This window comes from Chlorocebus sabaeus, chromosome 4 (assembly GCF_047675955.1).
Source record: "Chlorocebus sabaeus isolate Y175 chromosome 4, mChlSab1.0.hap1, whole genome shotgun sequence".
In the NCBI taxonomy this organism is placed as follows: domain Eukaryota; kingdom Metazoa; phylum Chordata; class Mammalia; order Primates; family Cercopithecidae; genus Chlorocebus; species Chlorocebus sabaeus.
Window position 1 is genome coordinate 74,881,977 of NC_132907.1, and position 25,280 is coordinate 74,907,256.

Below are 25,280 nucleotides of genomic sequence, written 5' to 3' on the forward strand. Positions count from 1 at the left end.
TATATACATTCATATAGTATTAAGTTTTTTTAACTTCTGAGGGCTTATGAAACAGATTTTATTATAACATTATTTGAAAAATAATTTACTGAGAATATTCTTATCTCTTTTTAATTGTTTGATTAACGGTTTTATGGACCCATGTCACTTCTTAATTCTAAATAGAATGATTCTACATTTAATCTTCAAAATAGTCTTGAATAGTTTCTCTTTTCTCACATTTCCACTTTACTTACTTCTGAGTTTTTATTTCCACGTCTGGGCAGAAAGCCAAAGGTGGTTAGGTAGAACTATTTAGTTCTACTTGAGTCAAAATTCAATTGCAGCTTCATGAATAAGACTCTTTGGATCCAAGCATCGCCCAAAATCTAGCCCTTAGGATATTGATTTCCCTAGAGAGCTAGATAGCTTAGGAAACTCGGAAGCAAATAACATGAGTCTAAAGATGCGTGCCTAGCATTATGCTTACCATTTTTCTAATATATAAACTTAATTTAAACCTACATAAATTAAAATACATTTAACTCTAACAATATTAAGCCACTGATATTAGCACTTATGTTAGAAAGTCCAGTGTGAAGTGGCTAAAAAAGAGGAGATTGCGCTGGCAAAAAGACTACACATTTTTGGAAAACAAAACAAAACAAAACCTATTTTCTTCCAGACTGACAGTTCTAAGGTGATCGAATTTCTAAAACGAGACATGCTTTGCCATATTTCATAGGGATCTATAGCAATATAATCTGAGCTTTTCTGATAGTTGTTGCAGGAAACTTTGAAGCTGAATAATAGTTCCAAATTTGAGTCCTCCAAATTTCAGATACAGAAGCTGATTTTCTTACAGTAACCAAAAATGGACAATTTCTTAAAGACAGGTTAACATTAGATAATAAAATAGCCAGAAAGCCTACTGATTACATTTTAAAGGATGTTGTCCTTTCCACGTGAAAAGACATATGTCATTTCCTAACCAGCCCTCATCCTCAGCATTTATCCTCTGGGAAAGAGATATTATAAGAAGGGTGGAGTTTTTTTGTTTTTTTGTTTGTTTGTTTGTTTTTGTTTTTGTTTTCTAGTATAGACTCAATTCAAAGAAGGTGCAATGGTTTTACTGTAGCGTTGCTTTATGCTTTGAGAAGTCCAGTGACATATAGATTTCCCATTATTATGTAGCATCTTGTTTTTGTGTCTCAGAGTAAGATTTACTTTAAAATTATGCCTTTTCTTGTTTAAATTTCTTATGTTAAACTTTTTTCAATTAACATGTACTTATTATTAGAACATTCAATGTACAATGGTCACCTCCTTGTTTTGATCACACAAGTGATACAATCTGTCTCTTTTTATGTGTTTTTTACTGGTAAGTTAGATTTCTTGGCATACTCCTTGCTCTGTAGTTTCATTCTCCATGCTGCTATTAATATCCTCTGCCATGTGTGTTCATGCCTATCCACAGGAGGTTAGAAGATTTCACACCTTAGCAATATGCTCTGCATACCCTTCTAACACCTTATGCCTATGAGAGGCATGGGGTTGTATTGCACTTACTCTCTGTTCTAGAAAGTATGATAAATTTTGCAATATTTACATCACCATACCTATCCTATATTTCTACCCAGCTTTTCTTCTTTTACTCATACTAAAATGGAAGAAGCATCCCTATTACTTTCAATGGGAAATTTCTACAACTGCCCTGGAAGCCAATTCTTTTCACCTTCTCATAAGTTTTACTATTTTTGATAGTCCCCTTTTTCAAAAGCATCATTTCTTTCAGCAAAGACAATGCTTCTTATTCCCCATATAAAAGAAAATAATTTGTTGAACCCACTTTTCTGATGACATAAAATGCTTTTTTTTTTTTTTTTTCCCTGCTGTTCATTCAGGAAAAGGTATCAATCCATTGTCTTGACTCATGGTCTTTGTATCTTCTCTTGAAGCCACTGTAATAAATCTCCAATCCTTTGATATTTTTTCTGATGTTATTCTTGACAAGTTAAGTATTAATAATACTGTCCATCTTGCCAAATCCAATTAACCCTCACTAACCTCAATCAATCTCCTAACAGACTTCACCCCAGTTGTTAGCTCCTTCCTTCCTGGTAAGACATTTCTTGGCTGCATGCCACTCCCCCTCCCAGTTTCCCCTCTCTCCTTTGGCTGTCACCATCTCTGAACAGATATTGGCCTGCTCTATACTCAGTAGGTTGTATATTTTAGTGCTCAATCTTTTATTTCTTTTCTCTTACAATTCTGTTCCAGATGAGATGATACCATTCCCATTACCTTATCTTTATGCTCATATGTCATCTCAAAGTTATATTTCCTGTTTAGAAAGGACAATTGAACTCCATACCCATATTTGACTTTTGTTTTTTATTCCATGTGGGTATCTAATGGGCATTTAAGGCATAATCATTCATTTTCCCCAAATTACCTTTCCCTAACTCTTTTTATCCACCTCAGTAAAGGGGCCTATCAATTAAATAGTAGGTCAAACACACACATGCAAATGAAGTCACCTGTGATTTAATTGCTGTACTAATGCCACTTCAACAAAAAGTCTATGAATTGCATTTCATATATAGCAGTATGTTATACACTTCTTTCCATTATCTTGTATCTTTCCATCTTTGTCCAAATTGACAAAGAATTTGTTTATAAATTGTTTTCAAGTTTCTACAATCTATGATAAAAAGTAGCCACTGTTATTTTTCAGAACATGAATTAATCTTTTTATTTTTTTGAATTTGAAATTCTTCCCATTGCTTTCACAAAAGAGTAAAAACTCTTTGCCTTGTCCTACCTTGTCCTAACTCTTGGACGTTCGTGTCATTCAGTTTGCATAGCCACATTTACATAGATTTGTTTTCTAACCAATTCAAACTTTTTATTTAATTTGGATCTTTGCATCTTGGTTTTCTCCATTTCCTATGTTCTTCCCTAGCACTTTTCACATAATTAGTCCATTTCATATTTCAGGTCTAGATAAAATATTACTTAAGCTTAGATTTAAAAAGAGAAATAAGCATTAGAGGCTTTAGGAGAAAAGAGAATATTTCTCTCCTTAAATAGTTGTAGAAATAGTCTGAAGCTTTTCTAGAGCATATGATAATTGTTTAATAGTATTTATTCATAGATATGTCAATCAGCTGTTGCCAAATAACACATAACTCCAAAACCCAGGGGTCTTAAAAAAAAGCTATGTCTGACTATACCGTATGTGTTGATGGGTTAGCTGAGGGCCAGCTGAATTAGTCTAGCTTTTGATGTCAGTTCTGTTTATCTCTGGGGCACTCAATCATGCATCTGCACATTTACTAGGTTGATCTACGCTAGGTTGGGAGCCTTAATTGGGACAACTTTGCCCCAGTTAAGGTCTTACCTTAATTCCTCCTGCTAGGACAAGTTAATTAGCCCAAGTATGCTTTTCTTGTGGCCGTGGCATAGCATATGAGGAAACATACAAAGTCTCATGAAACCTAGGCCCAGACCCAGAGAAGACAGACACGATCACTTTCAGCTCATTTGATTACAAAAGTAAGCTGAAATCTAACCCAATATGAGAGAATCCTGCAAGATTACATGAATTGAAGAGGGAAAATAATTTGTGGCCTGTAATTCAACCTATCTTTATTTTTTATCTCATTCTTTGACTGAACAAGGGTTTAGTTGAACTGTGATGGAGATACAATGTTAATAAATATAAATGTTGTTTTTCATTTTATATTTATCTTTAAACCTTAGCTACAATGAAATTTCAAGATAAATTTATCTCTGACTTCAAGGATTCTAATTTATTTTTTGGATAATAGCAACATAGGTTTCTAAGAGGTGAGTTCTTTTGGTCTCTCCATTATTAATCCCTGTGTTTCTACTATGTACTTTTATTCATGAAACTTGGTAAGACCTAATAAAATTATTCTTTGAATTAGTAATTGAACTTAGAATTAAAGACTGACAGATAAGAATAATTGATATAAGTTCTATAAAAATATAAAACTGCCATGTAATCAAATATAGAATATTTGAATATTTTAATGTATTTAAATATAATACTTCTCTTGGTTCAGTTGTATTTTCTTCATTATAACATCAAGTAAAAATTCTCTTTTTTTTCTCTAGATACTTCATCAACTACAATGCTGAAGATGACAGATTTTTCAACATTGATGCCAATACTGGAACCATTAAGACTACAAAAGTTCTTGACAGAGAAGAAACTCCATGGTACAACATCACAGTCACTGCTTCAGAAAATGGTAAACTACTTCATATATCATAGTAAAAGATGTCACTTGTACAAGAAGACTTATACTGAAATTTCCTTAAGAGCAGGGCTCTCATAATCTTTATTTTTGATACCAGGATCTAAGAGAGTAAGCGGAATGTATTAGATATAATTTATTATCAGAGAGTAAGTGGAGTATATTAGATATAATTTTTCCTTATCAAATAGCATGAATAACTCTTATACATTCCTCCTTACTGTAATTCTGACACGGTGATGGAAAATTGGCATCACAGAACACTTACGCCTCATCCTTCAGTCAAGGGCATTTGGTTCTCCTTCTAACTGGGAGACTTGCTTTTACATTTGCTTTTGCCATACTTAACCTATCAAGTCTTTGGAAGAAGGGTACCTCATATGTGTGGTAGTTTAGGGAAAAAGAAAGAAATAAAAATATATAATTGCACATTGATTATTTTGTCAATGTAACACCTCTGCTCAAGTTTCAAAAACACTTCTAGAACTTACAGTAAAAGAATAATTCTTGGAATTTCAACAGCCAGATCTAGGCTCTCTTCAAGTACATGATCTAAAGCTGAGGGTAACTCTTATTCTGCCTCCACCTAGAATATTCCATTGTGATAAACACCTAAGCTCAGGAAACAACATACAAAAATACATATCCATAATACTGCTGGGATCATAAAGGTAGATATGACTGTGTTAAATGAAATTAGAATATAATTCTAAGAAAATGAGTCCATCTTCATAACAATAAAGTTTTTTTAATATATTCATAAGTAGACCAAAGGTACCAATTATCCTCACTTTTAAAGTGATGAAGAGTTTATATATATATGTAGGAAATGTTTTGATGTGTTCATGAAAAACCATTAATATATTAGAGATTAAGAATACTTCACATTTGAAAATAGTGCCATATAAAGTAAAATCACGTTCTGTTTTTCTTTCGGAGGATCTAAAACATTAAAAATTGTAACAGCTTCATTGATATATCATTCATATAGCATAAAATGTACCCTTTTAAAATGTATAGCTCAATGGTTTCTAGAATATTCATGGAGTTGTACATCCAGTACCACAACCAATTTCAAAACATTTTTATTACTCCAAAAAAAAATTCTGCATTACTTAGTCATAATCCCCCACACTCTCTCACTTTAATTCAGGAAGCCATTAATTTACTTTCTGTCTGTATAAATTTGCCTGCTATTGCTTTGTTATATGAAAGAATCATGTAATAGGTAGTCCTTTGTGACAGGTTCATGTCATTGAGCATGGTGTGTTAAATGTTTATCCATGTTATAGTATGTGTCATCAGTACTTAATTTTTTATTGCCAAAATTATTCTATTGTATTGATGTATCACATATTTATCCATTCTTTACTTGACAAACATTCATCTGGTTTCCATTTTTTTTCCTAATATGAATAATATTGCTGTAGGCATTGGTGTGAAAGTAGTGGAAATGTTTCCATTTCTCTTGAGTATATGCCTAGGAGTGAAATTGCGGGTAACTCATATGGTAATTCTGTGTGTAGCCATTTGATGAACTGGCAGATTGTCTTCCAGAGTGGATGCACTGTTTTACATTTCCGACAGCAATATTCCAATTTCTTCATATTTCCACCAACATATATTCCTATCTGTCTTTTTATTATAGCCATTCTAGTGGTGTGAGGTGGTATTGCACTGTAGTTTATTCATGCTTCTATTGCCCTTAATTATATAGCAATCATGAGGCTATTTCAATGTTTTTTATTCTACTTGGATTTTGGTGTCTACAAAATTAGCTCAAGTGACTTTCATTTGGATTGGTTTTTCAACATAATATCTCTGTAAAAGTAACTTTTCACTAATTCCTTTTAAAGGGGTGCTCTAAAGAATCCATGAGTGAGTTCAATTGCAATCACTTCTGGTTGTTTTCGTCTTCAAAATAGCCAGATGTTAGCAATCATGGATCCTTAGTAACATAAGAACAAATTAAATGGTGATTAAATAATAGGGACTCATTAAAAATTAGTTAAGAAACAAAGGGATGAATGGAAAAATATATCCAAGAAAAAAATTATGAGGGCTGAAATGGTTTGGTTGTGTCCTCACCCATATCTCATCTTGACGTGTAGCTCACACAATTCCCACATGTCATCAGAGGGACCCAATGGGAGGTAATTGAATCATGGGGGCCGGTCTTTCCCATGCTGTTCTCATGATAGTGAATAAATCTCAGGAGATCTGATGGCATTATGAAGGGGAGTTCTCCTGCACACGCTGTCTCTTGCCTGCCACCATGTAATATGTGACTTTGCTTCTCCTTTGCCTTCTTTCATGATTGTGAGGCCTTCCCAGCCATGTGAAACTAAGTGCATTAAACCTTTTTCCTTTATAAATTACCCAGTCTCAGGTATCTTTATCAGTAGTGTGAAAACAGACTAATACAGTAAATTGATACCAATAGAGTGGGGTAGTGCTGTAAAGATACTTGAAAATGTGGAAGTGACTTTGGAATTGGGTAACAGTCAGAGGTTGAAACAGTTTGGAGGGCTCAGAAGAAGATTTAAAAAAGTGGGAAAGTTTGGAACTTCCTAGATACTGCAAGTGCTCGGAAGACAGGAAGATGTAGGAAAGTTTGGAACCTCCTAAAAACTTGTTGAATGGCTTTGACCAAAATGCTTATAGTGATGTAAACAGTAAAGTTCAGGCTGTTGTGATCTCAGATGGAGATAAGGAACTTTTTGGGAATTGGAGCAAAGGTGACTCTTATTGTGCTTTAACAGAGACTAGCAGCTTTTTGCCTCTGCCCTAGAGATCTGTAGAACTTTGAACTGGACAGAGATGATTTGAGGTATCTGGTGGAAGAAATCTCTAAGCGACAAAGAGTTCAAGAGGAAGCAGAGCATAAAAGTTTGGAAAATTTACAGCTTGATGATGAGATAGAAAAGAAAAACCCATTTACTTGGGAGAAATTCAAGCCTGCTGCAGAAATTTGCATAAGTAACAAGGAGCCAAATGTTAAAAACCTAGACAATGGGGAAAATGTCTCCAAGGCATGTCAGAGATCTTCACAGCTGACCCTCCCACCACAGACCCAGAGACTTGCACGGGCTGGGTCAGGGCCCCCTGCTGTGTGTAGCCTAGGTACTTGGTGCCCTGCATCCCAGTCGCACCAGCTGTGGCACAAAAAGGGCCAAGCTATAGCTTGGGCAGTGGCTTCATAGGGTGCAAGCCCTAAGCCTTGGCAGCTTGCACATGGTGTTGAGCCTGAGGGTACATAGAAGTCAAGAACTGAGGTTTGGGAACCTCCTCCTAGATTTCAGAGAATATATGAAAACCATTAGACATCCAGACAGAAGTTTGCTGCTGGGGTGGGTCCTCATGGAGAACCTCTGCTAAGGCAGTACAGAAGGAAAATGTAGGGTGCAAGTCCCCACACAGAGTTTCCACTGGGGCACTGCCTAGTGGAGCTATGAAAAGATGGCCAACGCCCTCCAGACCCCAGAATGGTAAATCCTCTGACAGGTTGCACTGCACACCTTAAAAAGTCACAGACACTCAATGCTAGCCCTTAAAACAGCTGGGAGGGGTCTTGTACCCTGCAAAGCCACAGGGTTGGACATGCCCAAGCCCATGGGAGCCCACCTTTTGCATCAGCATGATCTGGATGTGAGACATGGAGTGAAAGGAGATAATTTTGGAACTTTAAGACTTGACTGCCCCGCTGGATTTCAGACTTGCATGGGGCCTGTAGCCCCTTCGTTTTGACCAATTTTTCCCATTTGGAGTGGCTATATTTACTTACTTAATGCCTGGATCCCCATTGTGTCTAGGAAGTCACTAATTTGCTTTTGATTTTCCAGGCTCATAAGCAGAAGGGACTTGCCTTGTCTCAGATGAGACTTTGGACTGTGAACTTTTGAGTTAATGCTGAAATAAGTTAAGACTTTGGAGGATCGTTGGGAAGACATGATTGGTTTTGAAATGTGATGACATGAGTTGTGGGAGGGACCAGGAGTGGAATAATATGCTTTGGCTGTGTCCCCACACAAATCTCATCTTTAATTATAGCTCCCGTAATTTCCACATGTTGTGGGAGGAAGCAGGTGGCAGGTAATTGAATCATGGAGCTCGTCTTTTCCATGCTGTTCTCATCATAGTGAATAAGTCTCATGAAATCTGATAGTTTTATAAAGGGGTGTTCTGCACACACTTCCTCTTGCCTGCTGCCACGTAAGATGTGACTTTGCTTCTCATTTGCCTTCCGCCATGACCGTGAGGCCTCCCCAGCTTCAGATGCGTCTTTATTAGCAGCGTGAGAACAGACTAATACAAGGATGTTGAGCTACTTCTTCAGAAAAGACTAATCAACTCCAGAAGCATTTCAATCAGAAGCCATGCTTTAGATTAATTTTTATTCGCTACCTCACTCCAAATAATATTTGCATTAAGTAGAATGTAATTTATGAAAATATATGAGTTCATGCATTCATAAAAATTATGTTATTTGCAATCATCACCAAAATAAATGCCTGTTTTTAGTAAGTAACATCCTGATTATATATTTACTTGGTAAAATATAGGTATATTTTTATTATGTGCTATACTTTATATGGAGTTTGAGTTGATCTATATCTACTAAGTAAAGCAGTACAAAATTGTAATTTTCTGAGTTTTTAGATGGTAATAAAACAACCTTGGAGAACACCTCAATGAGCATTACTAAAATATAATTTAATTCTAATCATAAATAGGTGTATAGAAAGAAAGAGCACTAATAAAGATTTTATAGCCATGTTGGTAGACTGTATTTAGAAATGAAATGCATGCACTGATTACTTGACTTAATTGCCTGTTAGTGTCATCAGGAACATTGCCAGGTACAATTGTTTGTCAACCTTAACCTCAACATCAGCCACATTACCCAAGTATTTTCTGATATATTCTGTTTTGAAATGGTAGCTGATACTTTTTCAAATTGTATTTTAAAAAATCTTCTTAATGTACAGTTTCTGAAGAGTCAGTTGTTTTGTGAAGTGACATTCAGTAGTGAATGTTTGTAAGTATTTTTTTTAGCCTACCTAGGGGTTTATGTCAGCAAGAGAAAGGTGCCTCCTCTGGGCAGGTGAGGCATTGCAGCAGTATCTAGGAATGAATGAGGGCAAGGGAAAAACAGTGCTCCTTCCTTCTTGTGAGCAGGCCTTGTTTCAGGGTCATACAAGATACCAATATAAATATTCCAGTTCCTAAATCTGTGCTTATTCTAATATGGCCCTTTAGGGAAGCTGATGTTTGGTGAGCCCAATCATTGGTCAGGTTATTTTAACTCACTAAGGTTTATTTTGTTATTTATTTTTGAAATTCATATTGTGAAGGAAATTAACTTTTAGAATTGTAAAGATAACATTATGAGGATGATAAATTCAAGATATTGTCTATGGTCAGAGACCTAGAAAGTGTTGTCTTCTCATCATATATCACAGTTTTTGGGGAAAAGTACTTTCCAAGTAAAGACCTACAGAACGTTTCTGCAGTGGGTAACACCACCTTCCCTCTATGCAATCTATAATACAGCTGTGTGGTAATTTGAATTAGTTTTCTATTGTTGTGTAACAGATAATAATAAGATTTCTGTAGGTCAGAAATTCAGGTGGGCTTAAGGTCTCAAAAGGCTGAGATCATGTGCCAGCTGGGATGAGCTCTTCTCCAATGGCTATGAGATTCTTACTGGGTAATAAACCTTCCTTCAAACTTACATACTATCACTCAATGTTCCCTTTATGAATCCCTGGTATAATGCTTATTATGCATATTTCCATCCCAACTCTTTGTTAGGACCTACAAATAAGGCATCAATGACTGCCTAATAACCAAAACCTCTCAGTACTTTTTACCTTTCATCTTTCCCTCATTTCTTGGTGACATTTGACTATGTTCATCTTTCTTTTACCTCTTAAAATTTTCTATATATTAGCTCCCATTCCAGTATTTTGGTGTTGGGTACTTTATCATCTTTATCCTAAAATATCTTTCAATTAACTCATGCAGAATATATTAATAAATGATACTTGCTAGGCAGTGTGGTATTTTAGACACTAGGGATATTGAGAATATTATTTTGCCTTTGAGGCGTTTGAGTGTAATTCATAAGACAAGGTAAGTAGATAATTGCGTTTTGGAAAATTACTGCAGAAACAGGATTTTTAGGGATAAGAGAGTTTTTTTAGGGGCTACAAAACGGTAGTTTAATCACTCTAAGGGGATCAGTGAAGGTTTCATAGAGAGGATAATGCATGGATTCAGTCTTGAACTGAGGGATGAGTAAAGGTTGCCCTGCATATTCTCTTCTGAATCCAAATGTGTCTGAATTTGTGTATTAGGATTCTCCAGAGAAGCAGAGTGATAGGGAGGATGTGTGTGTGTGTGTGTGTGTGTGTGTGTGTAATGTGTGTGTGCACACACACAGACACATATATATGTACATATATTAAGATATGGAAATAGACTGATACCGAAAGAGAGAGAGAAAGAGAGAGGGGGACAGATAGATTTATTATAAAAATTTGGCTCACGTGATTATGGAAGCTGACAAATCACAAATCTGAAGACTCTGTATCCCACTTTGAATCCAAAGGCAGGCAGACTGCTATAGAGCCAGGAAAAGCTCATGCAAAGCTGTGAAGCAGGAGAATTCTGTGTCATTGGGGGAAGTACTTTGGTTCTAGTCAGGCCTTCAACTGATTGAATGAGGCCCACCAACAATATGGAAGACCGTCTGCTTTACTCAGTCTCCCAATGCTAATGCTAATCTCATTCCAAAACACCTAGAGTAATGTGTGACTATACAAATCTGAGCACTCCATGGCTCAGGCAAGTTGACACGTAAAATTAACCATCACAGTACCATACACTGCATCATTCACACCGTTATCTGAGTGATATTTTGCAATATCTGGATCTCAAACCTAACTACACATTATGTTTTTGAATCACCTCGAGTGCTATACCCACTGCTTATCTGAGATTCTGAGATTCATTTTTCCTGAAGAAGGTCCTCAGCATCTTACATTCCAAACTGGTAGCTGTCAAAGTGTGTTCCATGGGAACTAATAATGGAGATCCTCAGGCCTTGGCCCCGATATAGTGAATCCGACACTCTGGTTGAGGCCCAGAAACCCTGGTTCTGTCAGGCCTTCCATGTGTGTCTCATTTATGCTAAAGTATAAAGACCATTGCCCTATATGAATCTAATGTAAAGTTAAGGTTAAGTTTAAGAAACATTGTTTCTAACCACAATTTGATTTAAATCATAGCTCCATTTAGTTCCAATCCTATGACAAACACATGCTCAGAGACATACACGTTTCCTGATGGTCTAAGAAATAAACTCCACGTGGATGGATTTCCTTAACAAGACTCAGCCCTCTCTGTTTTCAGCTTAATCCTCTGAAAAATGTGTATTGTGCTTTTAGTCATAGTCCCCAAACAGGCCAGCGTTTTTCAATAATTTTGTAATCCTTTCATCTTTCAGTGACCTGTTTTCGTTTTGCTCTGCTTTACAAAGTTACTTACTTATAAGAACTGTTTAAAATGTCACATCTGTAAAATTTTTTTGCAACAACTTAGACAAATGTACAGTTTCTTTTCTTCCACTGGTAAACGTTGTGCATGCATTAAGTATAGCACTTATCACATTTCATTGTAGTATTTTTTTCACCTCTATGGGCTTGTAACCATGTCAAGTTTAGAAATCTGGTCTACCTTATCTTTGTTCATCATAGTATTGTCAAATACTTAGTGAATGTCTTGGTATACAGAACGTGGTTAGTAAATTGTGTTAAACACATAAATATATTTTGCTCCTAATTTCTCTTCCCATCATACCAGCTTAACAACTTCATGATTCACTACACAGTTTATTCTTCATTTAATGCAAATATCCTATTTAACCTTGTTCTATGCACTAAATGTAAAAATTTCTTTGACCTGATCAATTCACCAAAAGGAAACTCTAATCATTCATTGCTTGTATAACAGATAAGCTTCCAAAAGAGCCAAAGTTTGGGAGATTATACTTTATTGAAACTTTCAATGTGTCTGAAAGCTTCTGCTATTTCCAGAATTTACAAGTGAAACAACAAAAAGTGCATATTGTATGCATTGCTTCAGCTGTCTTTTTCACTTTTTCTTTATAAAGATTATATACATAACAGTCCACAAACCAATGTTTGTGTTTTCTTTATTCATTGACTCTTTTTATTTTTTTTCTCAACTCTCATGCAAACATATTGAAAGACTAGAATCCACAAATTTCAAATGGAATCCAACTGTTAATGTCAGATGATAGAAATGAAATGTAGTGTTTGTGATTGTATTCCTTGCTGCCCTTAATATGAAATTATTTTTGGTTAGCAGCTGCATCTAACAATATAAAAACCCATTACCTCAGAGTGAGTATTTTTAAGTCCCTGTAACTTATAAACATTATTTTGTTATTGTCAATGTGCTTATTTTGATGTATGCAATTTGTCTTCCATAAATGTGATTGTATTAGCAATTTCCCTTAGCACACAAAGAGATCCTAATTGGCACTTTTTCTTAGCGCACAAAGGGAATAGCACAGAAAGAAGTTAGTATTGCCTTAACCAATAATCAAAAGTAATCAAACAAAATGCTTTTCAGAAATGTTGTGTATACATATAGGTATCAATCCATTGCCATGTAACAGATTGCCTCATAATGTAGTAACATAAAACATCAATAAACAATAGTGTGTTACACAGTTTCTTTGGGTCAGTAATAAGGGAACAGCTTACATGGGTGCTTCAGGTTCAGAGGTTGTCACCCAGATTTTGATTAGGGCTGTAATTATTTCAAAATGTGAGTGGACCTGGGGGAGACACTTCCAACATGTCTCATTTACATAGCTAGCAAGTTTGTGCTGGTTTTTGGCAGTGAACTCAGTTTTTCATGTCATGGACTCCTCCATAGGACTGGTGAGTGTCTTGATTGCCATGGCAGCTGGCCAACTCAGAGTGAGTTACCTGAGAATGAGTGACCTGGAGGTAACCATCTTCTTTATGACCTGGCCTCAGAAATTACACATTGTTACTTCTGCAATATTGTATTTAATATTACTAAATATGGAAAACCTTATTAGATATGGAAAGTCACTATACAAGGTTATAAATACAGTCTGGAGTAATTGATGTTGTCTTGGAGGTGGCTGCCAGAATTTGTTCGAATGTTTTCACTTATATGTAAAAAAGCACACAAGGAAAAATAATTCAATTTGTTCTCAAATTTAAAAGAGATTTATTGGCTCGTGTATCTGTAAAGTTCGTAGGTAAATTAAGCTCTGAGTTTGCTTTGATCAGGTCTCTGTCTCCAATTCTCCCTGATTTTTCATTTTCTGAATTTTTTTAACATCTCCTTTATCCTTCGTGTTGCTATATTATAGTAAGAAGTAACAAGCTGTATGTTAACTTGTAACATGGTAATAAGACGAGTGACACCAAAGTTGGGTTCATGCATTCTCATTCACAACCTGGGGAGATAAACTGTCATTTTACATAGACATTAAAAATGTTGCTGCTTTTGGTTTTTTGGTTTTTGTTTTGTTTTGTTTTGTATTAATCTCCTTTCACTACCTTAACAAATGTATTTAATACATGAAATTTGTCCATACATGGATAAATTATTGTGGCAAAATGAAAGGCATGTGGACACTGACTCAGGACCATCAGGCCCATATTTTTATTATTACTCATGGTTAACTCCTTTCAAACCTTTTTAGGTTCTACATAATAAGGAGCAATTTGATGAGACAATCACAATATCCACCACATTTACTTAATGTGCAAATACATTTGATGATTTGTTAATTGCGATATCCCAGTGTTAGTGTCACATTGTAAGGCAATTAGAACAAGTTTCTTTATTCAAAAGAAACCAAACCACTCAAATAATTTTATACAGCCTTGCTAGATATTTATTTTATAAATTTCTTTTTGTTGAATTTCTAATACCTCTTCCAGTTTCCTTACATGTATTGTATAAGATAACATTGCTTCTCCAAAAACTTGTAAAATAACAACAATCAGAAAAGGATTTTCATATTCCTCTGCCATCCTATCTATCAACCTAGCTAGTGGATGTTGATATCTGTAAATATGGCTTTCTTCAGGTTCCTGAAATGCACTGTCCATGCCAAGTCTCTGGTCACTCCTTCTCATGACCTTATACTGTTCTTACTTGTTTGCTGTGAGACAATGCTCTTTCTATTTTATCTTCTTTCCTGAAATCTCATTTTTCACTGTCTAAAGCATGATTCCCCTGTCCTCAAAAACATGCTTTATTTTCTATCTGAAAATAAAATTAATTCATGCAAAGCAAACAAAACAACAAAACCTGAAAACATCTCTTGATCTAATATTCTCCTCCAAGTACAACTCTGTTATCTCGTTCTTTTGACTGAAAAACTCCTTGAAATAATTTACTCTGTTTACAGTTTGTACTCTTTTCTTCCATGCTGTTTTAAATCCATTCTAACAAGACTCTTGACTTTGATACTTCAGCACAATCATTTTCAACCTCCATGTCGCAGAATCCAAAGCCTAATTATCATTCCTCTACTCAACAAAGTATCAATATTTGATACGATTAACAACTCTTTCAAGAGAAAGACTCTTTCTTTGGCTTAAGGACATAATATCCTTTTGATTAACTCCATCCTTCTTTGGCTCTTCTTTCTGCGTGCTGTTTAGTTCCTCCTCACTTCTCTACTTATTGAGTTGTGGGACCCCAAGTTTTCGACTTCAAATGTATCTTGAGTTGTTGCGATGGTGATTTCATTCAGCCTCGTAGATTTCATAACTCTCAAATTTTAATTTGCAGCTGCAATGTTATTTTCCCCTGCATTCCATATTAGCCACTTTAATATCTGCTCCTGAAGGTCTCAAACTTGACACGCTGCAAGTAAATCTCTGTAAAATCCGATTTCTCCCCCAATCTTCTTCAGATGTCTTATCTATCTTTGGAATGGTGACGGTAGTCTTTAGATTGCTTATATAAAGCGTGCAGTCATTTGTCTCTTCTCTCTCATGCTCCACATCCAATCCACTAGAAACTTTTGTCAGCTATACCTTCAAAAACTATTTGTAAGTCAACAATTTCTTATCGTTTGTCTCACTTCCACTCCACTTCAAACACCTTTCACCCCTTACCTGGGGTATTTTAATAGCTTTCTTTGGATCCTAACCTTAGCTTCCTTTGTGTTTGGGTCCTAACCTTAGCCTTCTTGTTATTCACCCACCTGTCATATGTGCCTTTTAAATCATAAGTGACACTACATACTACTAAGTCAAATCAAATACTCCCAAATAAATGAAAATATGGCACTCATAATGAATGAACCAACATACAAACCCAGGCACCCACACATATACAATTATGTTATCGAAAGTTAAAGATAAGGAATGTCTTCTGTTTTTACCTTAGTTCTGGGTAGAGGAAATGAAAATATAAAAATGTTAATTATCAGAAATTCTGTATAAAGCACCTCTTTTTTTTTTTTTTTTTTTTTTGGTTTGTGCTATTTTATTAAAGAAACCAGTTTTGCTTTGTTTTGTTTTGTTTACAATTTTTATGATGAAAGTATTCAAGTAGAAAAAGAATAGTACAACAATAACTTATTGCTGCTGCCTTTTAAATTTTGTGATTTTGTCTTATTGGAACTATTTGAAAGTAAATTGCAAATGTTATAATACTTAATCAGGAAACGCCAGTCTCTTTGACTGAAGGTTCTTTGATTATCTTTTTTTTCCCTCTTTTTTCTTTTTATTTCTTAACTATTGCTTCAGATCACCTTGATGTCAACAACCCAGTGACAAGCATAAATGAGGAATATTCTCAATAATTTATAGTATTTATTATTTCAGTAGAAGCAATACATTGATAAAGTTTATGTTGTTACTAAAAGTTCATTTTAAAGAAATTTGTTAGAATGATGCATTGGAAAAATTTTGTCAAAGGGACTTCTATTTTAAAAAATGACAGAAAAAAGAAAACACTGGCTACAAATTTAATGCCTCAGAATACATCACTCTTGTTAACAAGTCAAGTTTCATGGGGAGCAATTTACATAGTAAAATTACCATTTTTATGTGTAAAGCATAATGAATTTTGCAGAGGCATCTAGTCACTTTCCACAACCTTCATCCACAAAAGTTAAATTTGAAGTGATTTCTCTTCCCTCACCTCCAAGTCCTGGTAACTACTTATAGTTTTACCTTTTTCAAATGTAATGAGAATGACAAGTAGACACTGTGGGCTCCTTTGAGTCATTCTTTTCAGGAAGCTTTTGCGTTAATGAGTCAAGCTTATGAGTTACTCTTTTCAAGAAGTCACACTTGGCTAATTTATATATATATTTTTAGTAGAGACGGCGTTTCACCATGTTGGCCAGACTGGTCTCGAACTCCTGACCTCCTGATCCACCCCCACTGGCCTCCCAAAGTGCTGTGATTGCAGGTGTGAGTCACCGTGCCCAACCCAATTTGTGTGTGTGTGTGTGTGTGTGTGTGTCTGTGTATGTACATACATTTTAACTTGTCTTGGGTAAATGTCTAAGTGTAGGATTGTTAAACAAAATACCATGTTCGAGTTTATGGAAATATGCCAAATTGCTTTCCAAACTGGCTATACAACTTAGCATTACTATCAGCAGTTGCTTCACGTCCTTCACATATGTTGCCAGAGTATTTTTCCCCTCATTCTAATAAGTATGTGGTGACAACTTATTGTTGTTTTTATTTACATTTCACCACAGAGAAGTGATGTTGAAAATATTTTCATGTGCAATCTGTATTTTCTTCTTTGGTGGATATTCTATTCAGGATTTTGCGAAATTTTATAAACTTGTTTAGATTTTTATTGTTTGATTTTGAGATTTTAACATATGTGGACATATGAGTTAATCAGATGTATATGTTTGGAATATATTCACTTATTTGTGTCTTTTTGTTTTCTTAATAAATGCTATATTTAATGAGTTTTTCAGATAACATTTTCTTGAAAATTACAATTTGTTGGCTTTTTTTCTTTTATGGTTTTAATATTTTGTGTTTCTTTTTCTAATAATTCTTTGCCAAACAAAAGGTAACAAAAATTTCCTTTATTAATTTTATATATTTAAACCTTGAGGTTTTATATTTATATTTATGGCTTCCTTTGGGCCATATTTTATATATGATGAGTGGTAAGGGTCAAGTTTAATTTTCTTTAATATGAATTTACAGTAGATCCACCATTTGTCTAAATGCTATCATTTTCTCAATTATTATGGCTAGTTTGTCCATAAACACTTGAGCATTTATGTATTTATCAATTTCTTGACTTTCATTGGTACCACTGACAATGTACATACTATTACTACAGTGTTATGATTACTATAGTTTTATGATGGCACAAAATCAGTGTGAGTTCTCCCACATTTTTCTTCTTTCTTTTTGAAATTGTTTGAAACTGTTTAGAACAGTTTTTGTTGCATATAACTTTTAGAATCGGCTTATCAAATTATTCAACAATGTCAGATTTTTGATTCGTATTACATTGAATCTAAGTTTCACTTTGGGAGCGTGAACACCTCAATGAACAATATCGAACATTTTATCCATAAGTAAACACAGTATGTTTTCAGTTATCTAGGTCATTTAAACCTTTCTCATAGCAATATATGTAGAATTAAGCTTACAAGTATTTCACATGTTTGTTTTCATGTTTATTCACGTTATATAAATTAGATGTTAAAATCTTCCTTTACTTTCATTTTTATAGAAATATATGTAAATACTGAACTTGTATCCTGTGATACTGCTAAACTGTTTTAATAATTCTAATTTTTTTGTATATTATGTGGTATTTTCTTCATAGATAATCATTCTGGCTCTGAAAGAAGATAAATTTGTTTTTTATGTTGCAATTTATGTAACTTTTATTTCTTTTACTATTTACTCTAACTCTAACCCTAAAGATAGTGTTCAGGAGAAGTTCTGGGAGCATGTATCCCTACATTTCTGTCTATTTCTAATCCTTGGGACAAAGCATTCAATATTCACCGATAAGAGTGATCATAGTTATAGATTTGTTGAGGTTGAGAAAGTCCCTTCTATTTGTAACTTGCTAAGTGTTCTTTATTTCTTATGTCATATTTGTTAACTTTTATTATGTGTGTATTGAATGTATGCAGTGAATTGTATTCACTGATTTTTAAATGTTAACCAACCAGTCTTCTTTTCCCAGGATATCCCTCACTTGGTCATAATAAATGTATTATCAAAGCCTGAGATAGTCCTGGGGTTCCGCTTATGTAGCTCTCTTCTCCCAGAGAGCATTCTTCGCATTATCTATTTTCTATTTTATATATTTTGTTCCATTTTACTATCCTTTGTGATGGCAGGCCAGTTTTAATCAGTTGCTTTTTCCTGACCAAAGTGGATTTTTTTTTTAGTTATATTTCCAAACCAAACTTCTTATTGTAATTATGTAGTTCATTTAAATATTAAACAAAATAATGATATATATGCACATAATGGATTCAGAATTTGTGTAACGTACTTTAAGTTAAAAGTTTCCCAAGACTTGATAAAAGTGATTTGCTAAAATTATGTTGCAATTAAGGAGAACAATTAGGCAATTATAAAATCTAAATCTCAGGTAATTTTATAGAATTAGAAGTGTTGCCATGCTTACTGTTTTGAAGGAATCTTCAAATTCTTCCCTCGCTTAGAATCAATCAATTTTGGACTTCATAAATAACTTCGTAAGTAACTCAGTGTGTGTTATCTTTACAAGAATGGTGGCGTTAACCCCGAGCTGCAACAAATCTGTTCTCAGAGTTATGTCCATACTCCTACATTGAGAGATTGCAGTTTGATGAATAATTATGCATTTCAATATTTTATACAGACATTTAAAATATATATGTATCATCATTTTTATTAATTATGTTACATAGTAGCTATTTTGCTTTAATTAGCATTTTCTGATGTTGATTCTACCTATAAGGAAATTTTTATTTTTATTTTTATTGTAGTATTATTACTATTTGAGACGTAGTCTCGCTGTTGCCCAGGCTGGAGTGCAGTGGTGCGGTCTTGGCTCACTACAAGCTCCACCTCCCGGGTTCATGCCATTCTCCTGCCTCAGCCTCCCAAGTAGCTGGGACTACAGGCTCCCACCACCACACCTGGCTAATTTTTTTGTGTTTTTAGTAGAGATGGGTTTCACCATGTTAGCCAGGATGGTCTCGATCTCCTGACCTCATGATCTGCCCGCCTCAGCCTTCCAAAGTGTTAGGATTACAGGCGTGAGCCACTGCGTCCGGCCAGGAAATTTTTATTATAATTAGATTGCACACCCAGAAAAAGAAAGAATAAACTTATAATCCATTTTGTTAATAAAGTTCTAAGCAGCATTAAAAATATGATTGTAATTGTAAGTGCAAAAGACAGCATAACAGTTCATCACAAGATAAATCCTGTATACTCTATAAAGATGAAAGACAGAAAAGTTCACAGGCATTATAGACAAGTAGCCTAAGATAGAGAAAACATGTTAAAACTGAATTATTACAAAAAGTGGAAAATAAATGTTATATTTGGTAGATTTTTGTTATATAATTGAGTGGGCCAATTGTGACATTTTCACAAGAATAGAATACAGTTTTTCATTTACTTTTTAATCAATAAAATTTCTTACATTATCTCAATGTAATTACTTTCAAGTAGAGGTAAATTACTTTGACTTTGTATTTCTGGTTAATGGAACAAAGTGTTCGTTCCTAACAGCAAAGGCACAGCCTTAATTTTAAAGCTTCTAACTCATGTGACTCTCAGATAATAATATTAATGATATATAAGGAATTGATGGAGGATTCATAGGCCACTGGAACACAATAATGTATCGAAAAGAGTCAAGATTCATTTTAAATAATTCACTTCAATTTAGAATTTGTATGATAACTATGTAATAAATGAGAGCACTTATTGTAAAAGTACAAAAGTTGAATAAATATGTGGGGTAAATCTTGGGTGATGTGTTTCTAAATGCTTTGTAATTTTTGAAATATTTCTACACATATGTTATGCTCCTTCCTATGAAATAAGTGACCTTTTAAACACGTAGAGTTGGTTAAATTTTCTATCACATAAAATTCACAGAATGCTTTACTTTAAAACTTTTTATGTGGATACCGTAAAGAGATATTTGAAGAGTAATTTATTATATGTGATATACATCTTTCATATACATTATAGCAAATTATTTTGAATACAATATTTGATTTTTTTACTGATATTTAAATAATATAGAAAAAAAAAAGAGAAAAAGAAGCATATTAGTGGCACCAGTGTGTACCAGGCATTGTGAGAGTTTTACATACAAATTATTGTTTAAGTAGATGTAATAATATTATAAAGTAGTTTATAATATGTATTAATTGATTTAGCTCACTTTTTCTACCTAAAACTTAAATATGACTTTCATATACAAGATTTTACAATGGAAAACCTACTCTCATTTCAAATCAAACAAGTACACTTAAGTGGAAATTTGTTTTCATTTGAGCACCTGTTTTCAAAACTTATTGTTATATATTTATTAAAGAAAATAATGGAAACTTATTTGTTAACAAGCAGAACATTAACCAAGCACGTTAAAATGTTCCAGCATCAGTCCACAGTAAGTATTCAAAAGAATGAGCATAATTTTAGTTATACATTTTCGTATAAGGAAATCTTTTCATAGAACTCTCAATCAGACAGACCAAAAATACAATTTATAAACCATCTTTATTCTCATGGGCATTTATGAAACTTAGATAGCAATAAATGTGGTTATTTAAGTTCATATTCCCTGTAAATTGTTATTATAATAGTAGATAAGGCTTTTCATTTTGAGTGAATTTTCATAATGAAAGCAATAAAAGCATATTTTTAGGAAAATAATCTACAATATTACACTAACCTATTCATATATTTGACAAATATTTTTAATACTAATTTTAGAATATGAATAATCAAATTAGAAATCTACCAAATTCCCTAGTAGGCATATACTAATAGACATCATTTAGATTGTTTAGGTGGCACATATTTAAATAATAATGGCTTTGGTCTAAAAGTAAATTAAACAATTAAGTCATGATATTTAAGAAAAAAATAGTATATGTTTTTTCCATTCAATTTTGATAAGTGGGAAATCTGTAAGAATGACATATTTTGTTGTCCTGTGTTCTCTAGAGCCCATCATAGTGTTACACACACATCAGTCTTTCCAAAAGTAATCACTGGATAAAAATTATTGTTTCTCAAGTTATAAAATATCTTCTAGATATTGTAGCATACCGCTTCCACTTGCACTGGAATAGCACTTTCTCTGTATCACTATCTCTAGAGGGAGCACTCTAATGACATGAGTCCTTATTGTATTAACGTTGCATAAAGCACAGATGATTTTTATATAACATAGTTTGTGCTGGAAATTGCATGCATGTATTTTGGCTTTGTTTCTATTTTAGTATTCAAAAATTATTAAAATGTACATTCTTTTTCCCAGGCTCAGTATTTTAAAGTTGACATAGTTACCGTTAATTGTTTCTCAAAAACACAACTTGGCAAGTCAAATAACTCTTATTATTGGCTTACAGATTAAATAATTAAAGTACATCAATAAATAGCAAATAACTTTTTGAAGTTCTGCTCCTGAAGAGTGCTGAGAATATGATTTATATTTAAGTTTGTATGATTTCGATGTATTTTATTTCCTCTGCTGTCAAAAGAATATGAAAATTGTTTTCTAGAAACAAAGCATAAAAATAAAAATTATAATAACAATACTAGAAATAGTGTTTTAAAACCTTAGAGAATTACCCAGTTTTAGCCTTAGCAGAATGTTTGTAAATCCCATGAACAGGTTTACATTTTATAGGTAGAGTGATTGACATTCAAAGGATAGAATACTAACCCAAGGACACGAGAAATAATATATAGAGACCCATGGGTACTTTTCAGTTCACAAATATAGAAATATCTCATATCATAAAAGACCAGAATGCTGCAAGAAGGCTGCGAGTGGCTATAAAGTGATAGTGAGTTTTCACCCCTAATTATCTGAAATCACAGCCACATTTTTATACATCATCCTACTTTTAGTAACAGATAGCAGTTACTGAATTTGCACCAGAAATTACTTTAAATTTACTCTAACCTTTTGGTTTTCATAACTGCTATGGTTGCCCCTGACAGGGCAGGCAGTGTCATGAGTCACATGCTCAATAAGATAAGATGTTTCCTACAGGACGTAGAATGGTAGTAGGTATACAGACAAAACTGATATTAGCCTGATCCCAAATGTTATGCTTTTAATCATTGTTACAGAATAGTGATTGTACATTAGGGATGTAAAGTAATATTGAGTCATAATGGAAAGAGTCTATTTTGAAGTAGGAGTCAGTTTCCTGTGCCCAAGCATGGAATGCCTGAGAACACATTCCAGTTCCAGGGGAAAGCTGCACCAAGGCAGAGGTAGGACAGTGAGAGGTGACCACTGATAGCAGTCAGAGCGATTATGTATATGCTTTTTCATCCTTCCTTTAATTCACTAACTCATTAATAACTTTTATTTTATCTTTATAAAAATTTCCTTCTTTTCTGTACCTCTTTCGTCTTTTATTGTTGAGCTAAACAAATATTCCTGGTACAAAGTTGATCAAGAATGATCAAGAACAATGCAGTAGAGTGTGTTTACTATGATTCTGTTTAGGCAGATGACACTTCATATGTGTCCTGAGTGGCAGTGTCGAGTATTGGTTCCAAAGTTTCACAAGCAAAATAAATAAATAAATAAATAAAAATTTTGAAATATTTCCTCTTTCTTATATCTTCTAGGGAAAAATGTGTAGACTGTAATTACCTGTTTAAGTAAAAAATCAGGGACACATTTTTTTTCATTCTTCACAAAAATTAACTTTTTACTGAAGAATTTATTTTCTCTAGTTATTTTAATACAGTGCTACTTAGATTTTCTATTTGCGTTAGAGCTACTTAAGATACTTTTTAAACCATCTCTTTTCTTACCATCGTGAATGACTTCTCTATAAGTATTTATTCCCTTTTTCCTAATATTGTTATATCTTTTTACCTAGTCTTATTATTAATGTATTAGTATGTTGTTATAATTTAAATTTGAATTGTTTCAGAGAATGGCAGATACATTAGCAGAGAGAAAGCCAGACAGAGAGATTTAGTTTGTTCATTTTGTATTCTGAATCTCTAGCTTTGACTAGTAAAATAAACCAGACATTTACGTTTTTGTTACATCTCAGAATTAATAAACCCACTGAAAAAATGAAAAGACTTGGTTTAAGATGGATTTGCAAGTATTGAATATATTTTGATATCTCCCAGAGTTACATGTCAATTTCATGTGTGAATCTCATACTAAATTTTGACTTCAATTACTCTTTATTTTCCTCAAGTGTGAGTCAACATCACACACTACATATATCCTACAATAAGAAAATGATCCTTTGTGTAAATAAATTTATTTTTTGTTTTCTTTGAGTTTAGTTAGATTTGAACATTAGACTTTTTTAAAGATTATGTGATTATGTTTTTACAAGCTGCTGTGTTTTTCTTAGATTAATGATGAAACCAATTGTTCATCCTGTAGACTCTGACAGCATACAATGAATTCTGACAACTTTCTCCCACTCGAGTTCCTGATAACATGTAATTTCCTTGATATGACAAAATATCATTTTGGCATTCATGTCATGCCATGGTGTTCATTTTTCATCTTCCTGTAAGTTAATGAGTTCTAGCAAAGAGCGCCTTCATAAAGTTGTCGTTTGCCAAAGGTCCTGCTGCAGCATATGGAACCAGTGACAAGCTGCAGTATTAAAGAGATTTGTTTTCAACCGAGCCACTAAAGTGTGCATGGAAATACTAAATACATTCCTGTGTATTTTGCAGATAATCCTGATTTGCTGAGCCATGTCACAGTGGGTATTAGAGTTCTGGATGTCAACGACAATCCACCTGAACTTGCCAGGGAATATGATATTGTTGTCTGTGAAAATTCTAAGCCTGGCCAGGTAAGTTAATTGTTTCCTTCCTCCTCATTTGAATGGAATAAATGCAAGCGGCTTTATTTGTATTATTCTTAGGTATAATCCCCCAAAGCCCACAGTGTAATTTTGTACTCAGTGAAACTAATTTCATAAAGCTTTATTTTAAGTACCAAATAATTTTTGGAGAATCATAGCGATTGAATTTTCTTTGGATCCGAAATGTAACTCAGAAAAATGGATTCATTCATGAATGCTGCATAAATTATACCAATAAAATGATATTGAATGCTTTATGTCCAACCCTACTTTAAATGAGGAGGAAATAGCAAATGTTTTCCTCTTAATGAGGCTGATGGACTTGATTGTGTCAGAGGGATAGCTCTGTCTATTTTGGAGGATCTGCAGGAGTGACACACGAACGATGATTGAGTGATGCTGATACTAAATGATGATTCAATTTTAAAAACGTGGAGAGTATATATGTATTAATAAGGTGGTGAAGTGAAGATGGATCTGGAACATGGGGCAAGAGGCTGGATGTTGTGTGGCATCTAGTTAAAGAAGCAAGGCAATTTGGAAGTCTGGTTGCCTATACAAACAGAGCAAGTAGGAGGCTGAAAGGGGTTGTGTATTTGCCTTTCTGCTGTATAAGCAATTTACACAAAATCCACAACTTAAAACAAAATGCATTTATTATCTCACAGTTTCTATAGGTCAGAAATTTGTGCATGGCTTAGCTGGGTCTTTGCAGAGGTCTCGCAAGACTCTAATCAAGGTGTCTGCTAGGGCTGTTTTCTCGCCCGAGGCTTGGGGATCTCTTCCAAGTTCATAGGGCTGTTGGGAGCATTCAGTTTCTCTCTGATACAGACCTGAAAAAGTCAAGACTTTCCTTTACTCCTCAAGGC

The 25,280-nt window shown here is 34.0% G+C and overlaps 1 protein-coding gene across 8 annotated transcripts in view; it reads left to right on the plus strand.

Annotated features, from left to right (window-relative positions):
- Positions 1-25,280, plus strand: part of CDH18 (cadherin 18) — a 1,112,094-nt gene that overhangs the window by 1,031,598 nt on the left and 55,216 nt on the right. For all 8 annotated transcript variants that reach the window (XM_073014822.1, XM_073014825.1, XM_073014827.1 and 5 more), the window contains 2 exons: positions 4,123-4,259; positions 24,278-24,399. In XM_073014822.1, the coding sequence (XP_072870923.1) occupies positions 4,123-4,259; positions 24,278-24,399 (259 nt within the window). The remainder of the gene's footprint in view (positions 1-4,122; positions 4,260-24,277; positions 24,400-25,280) is intronic.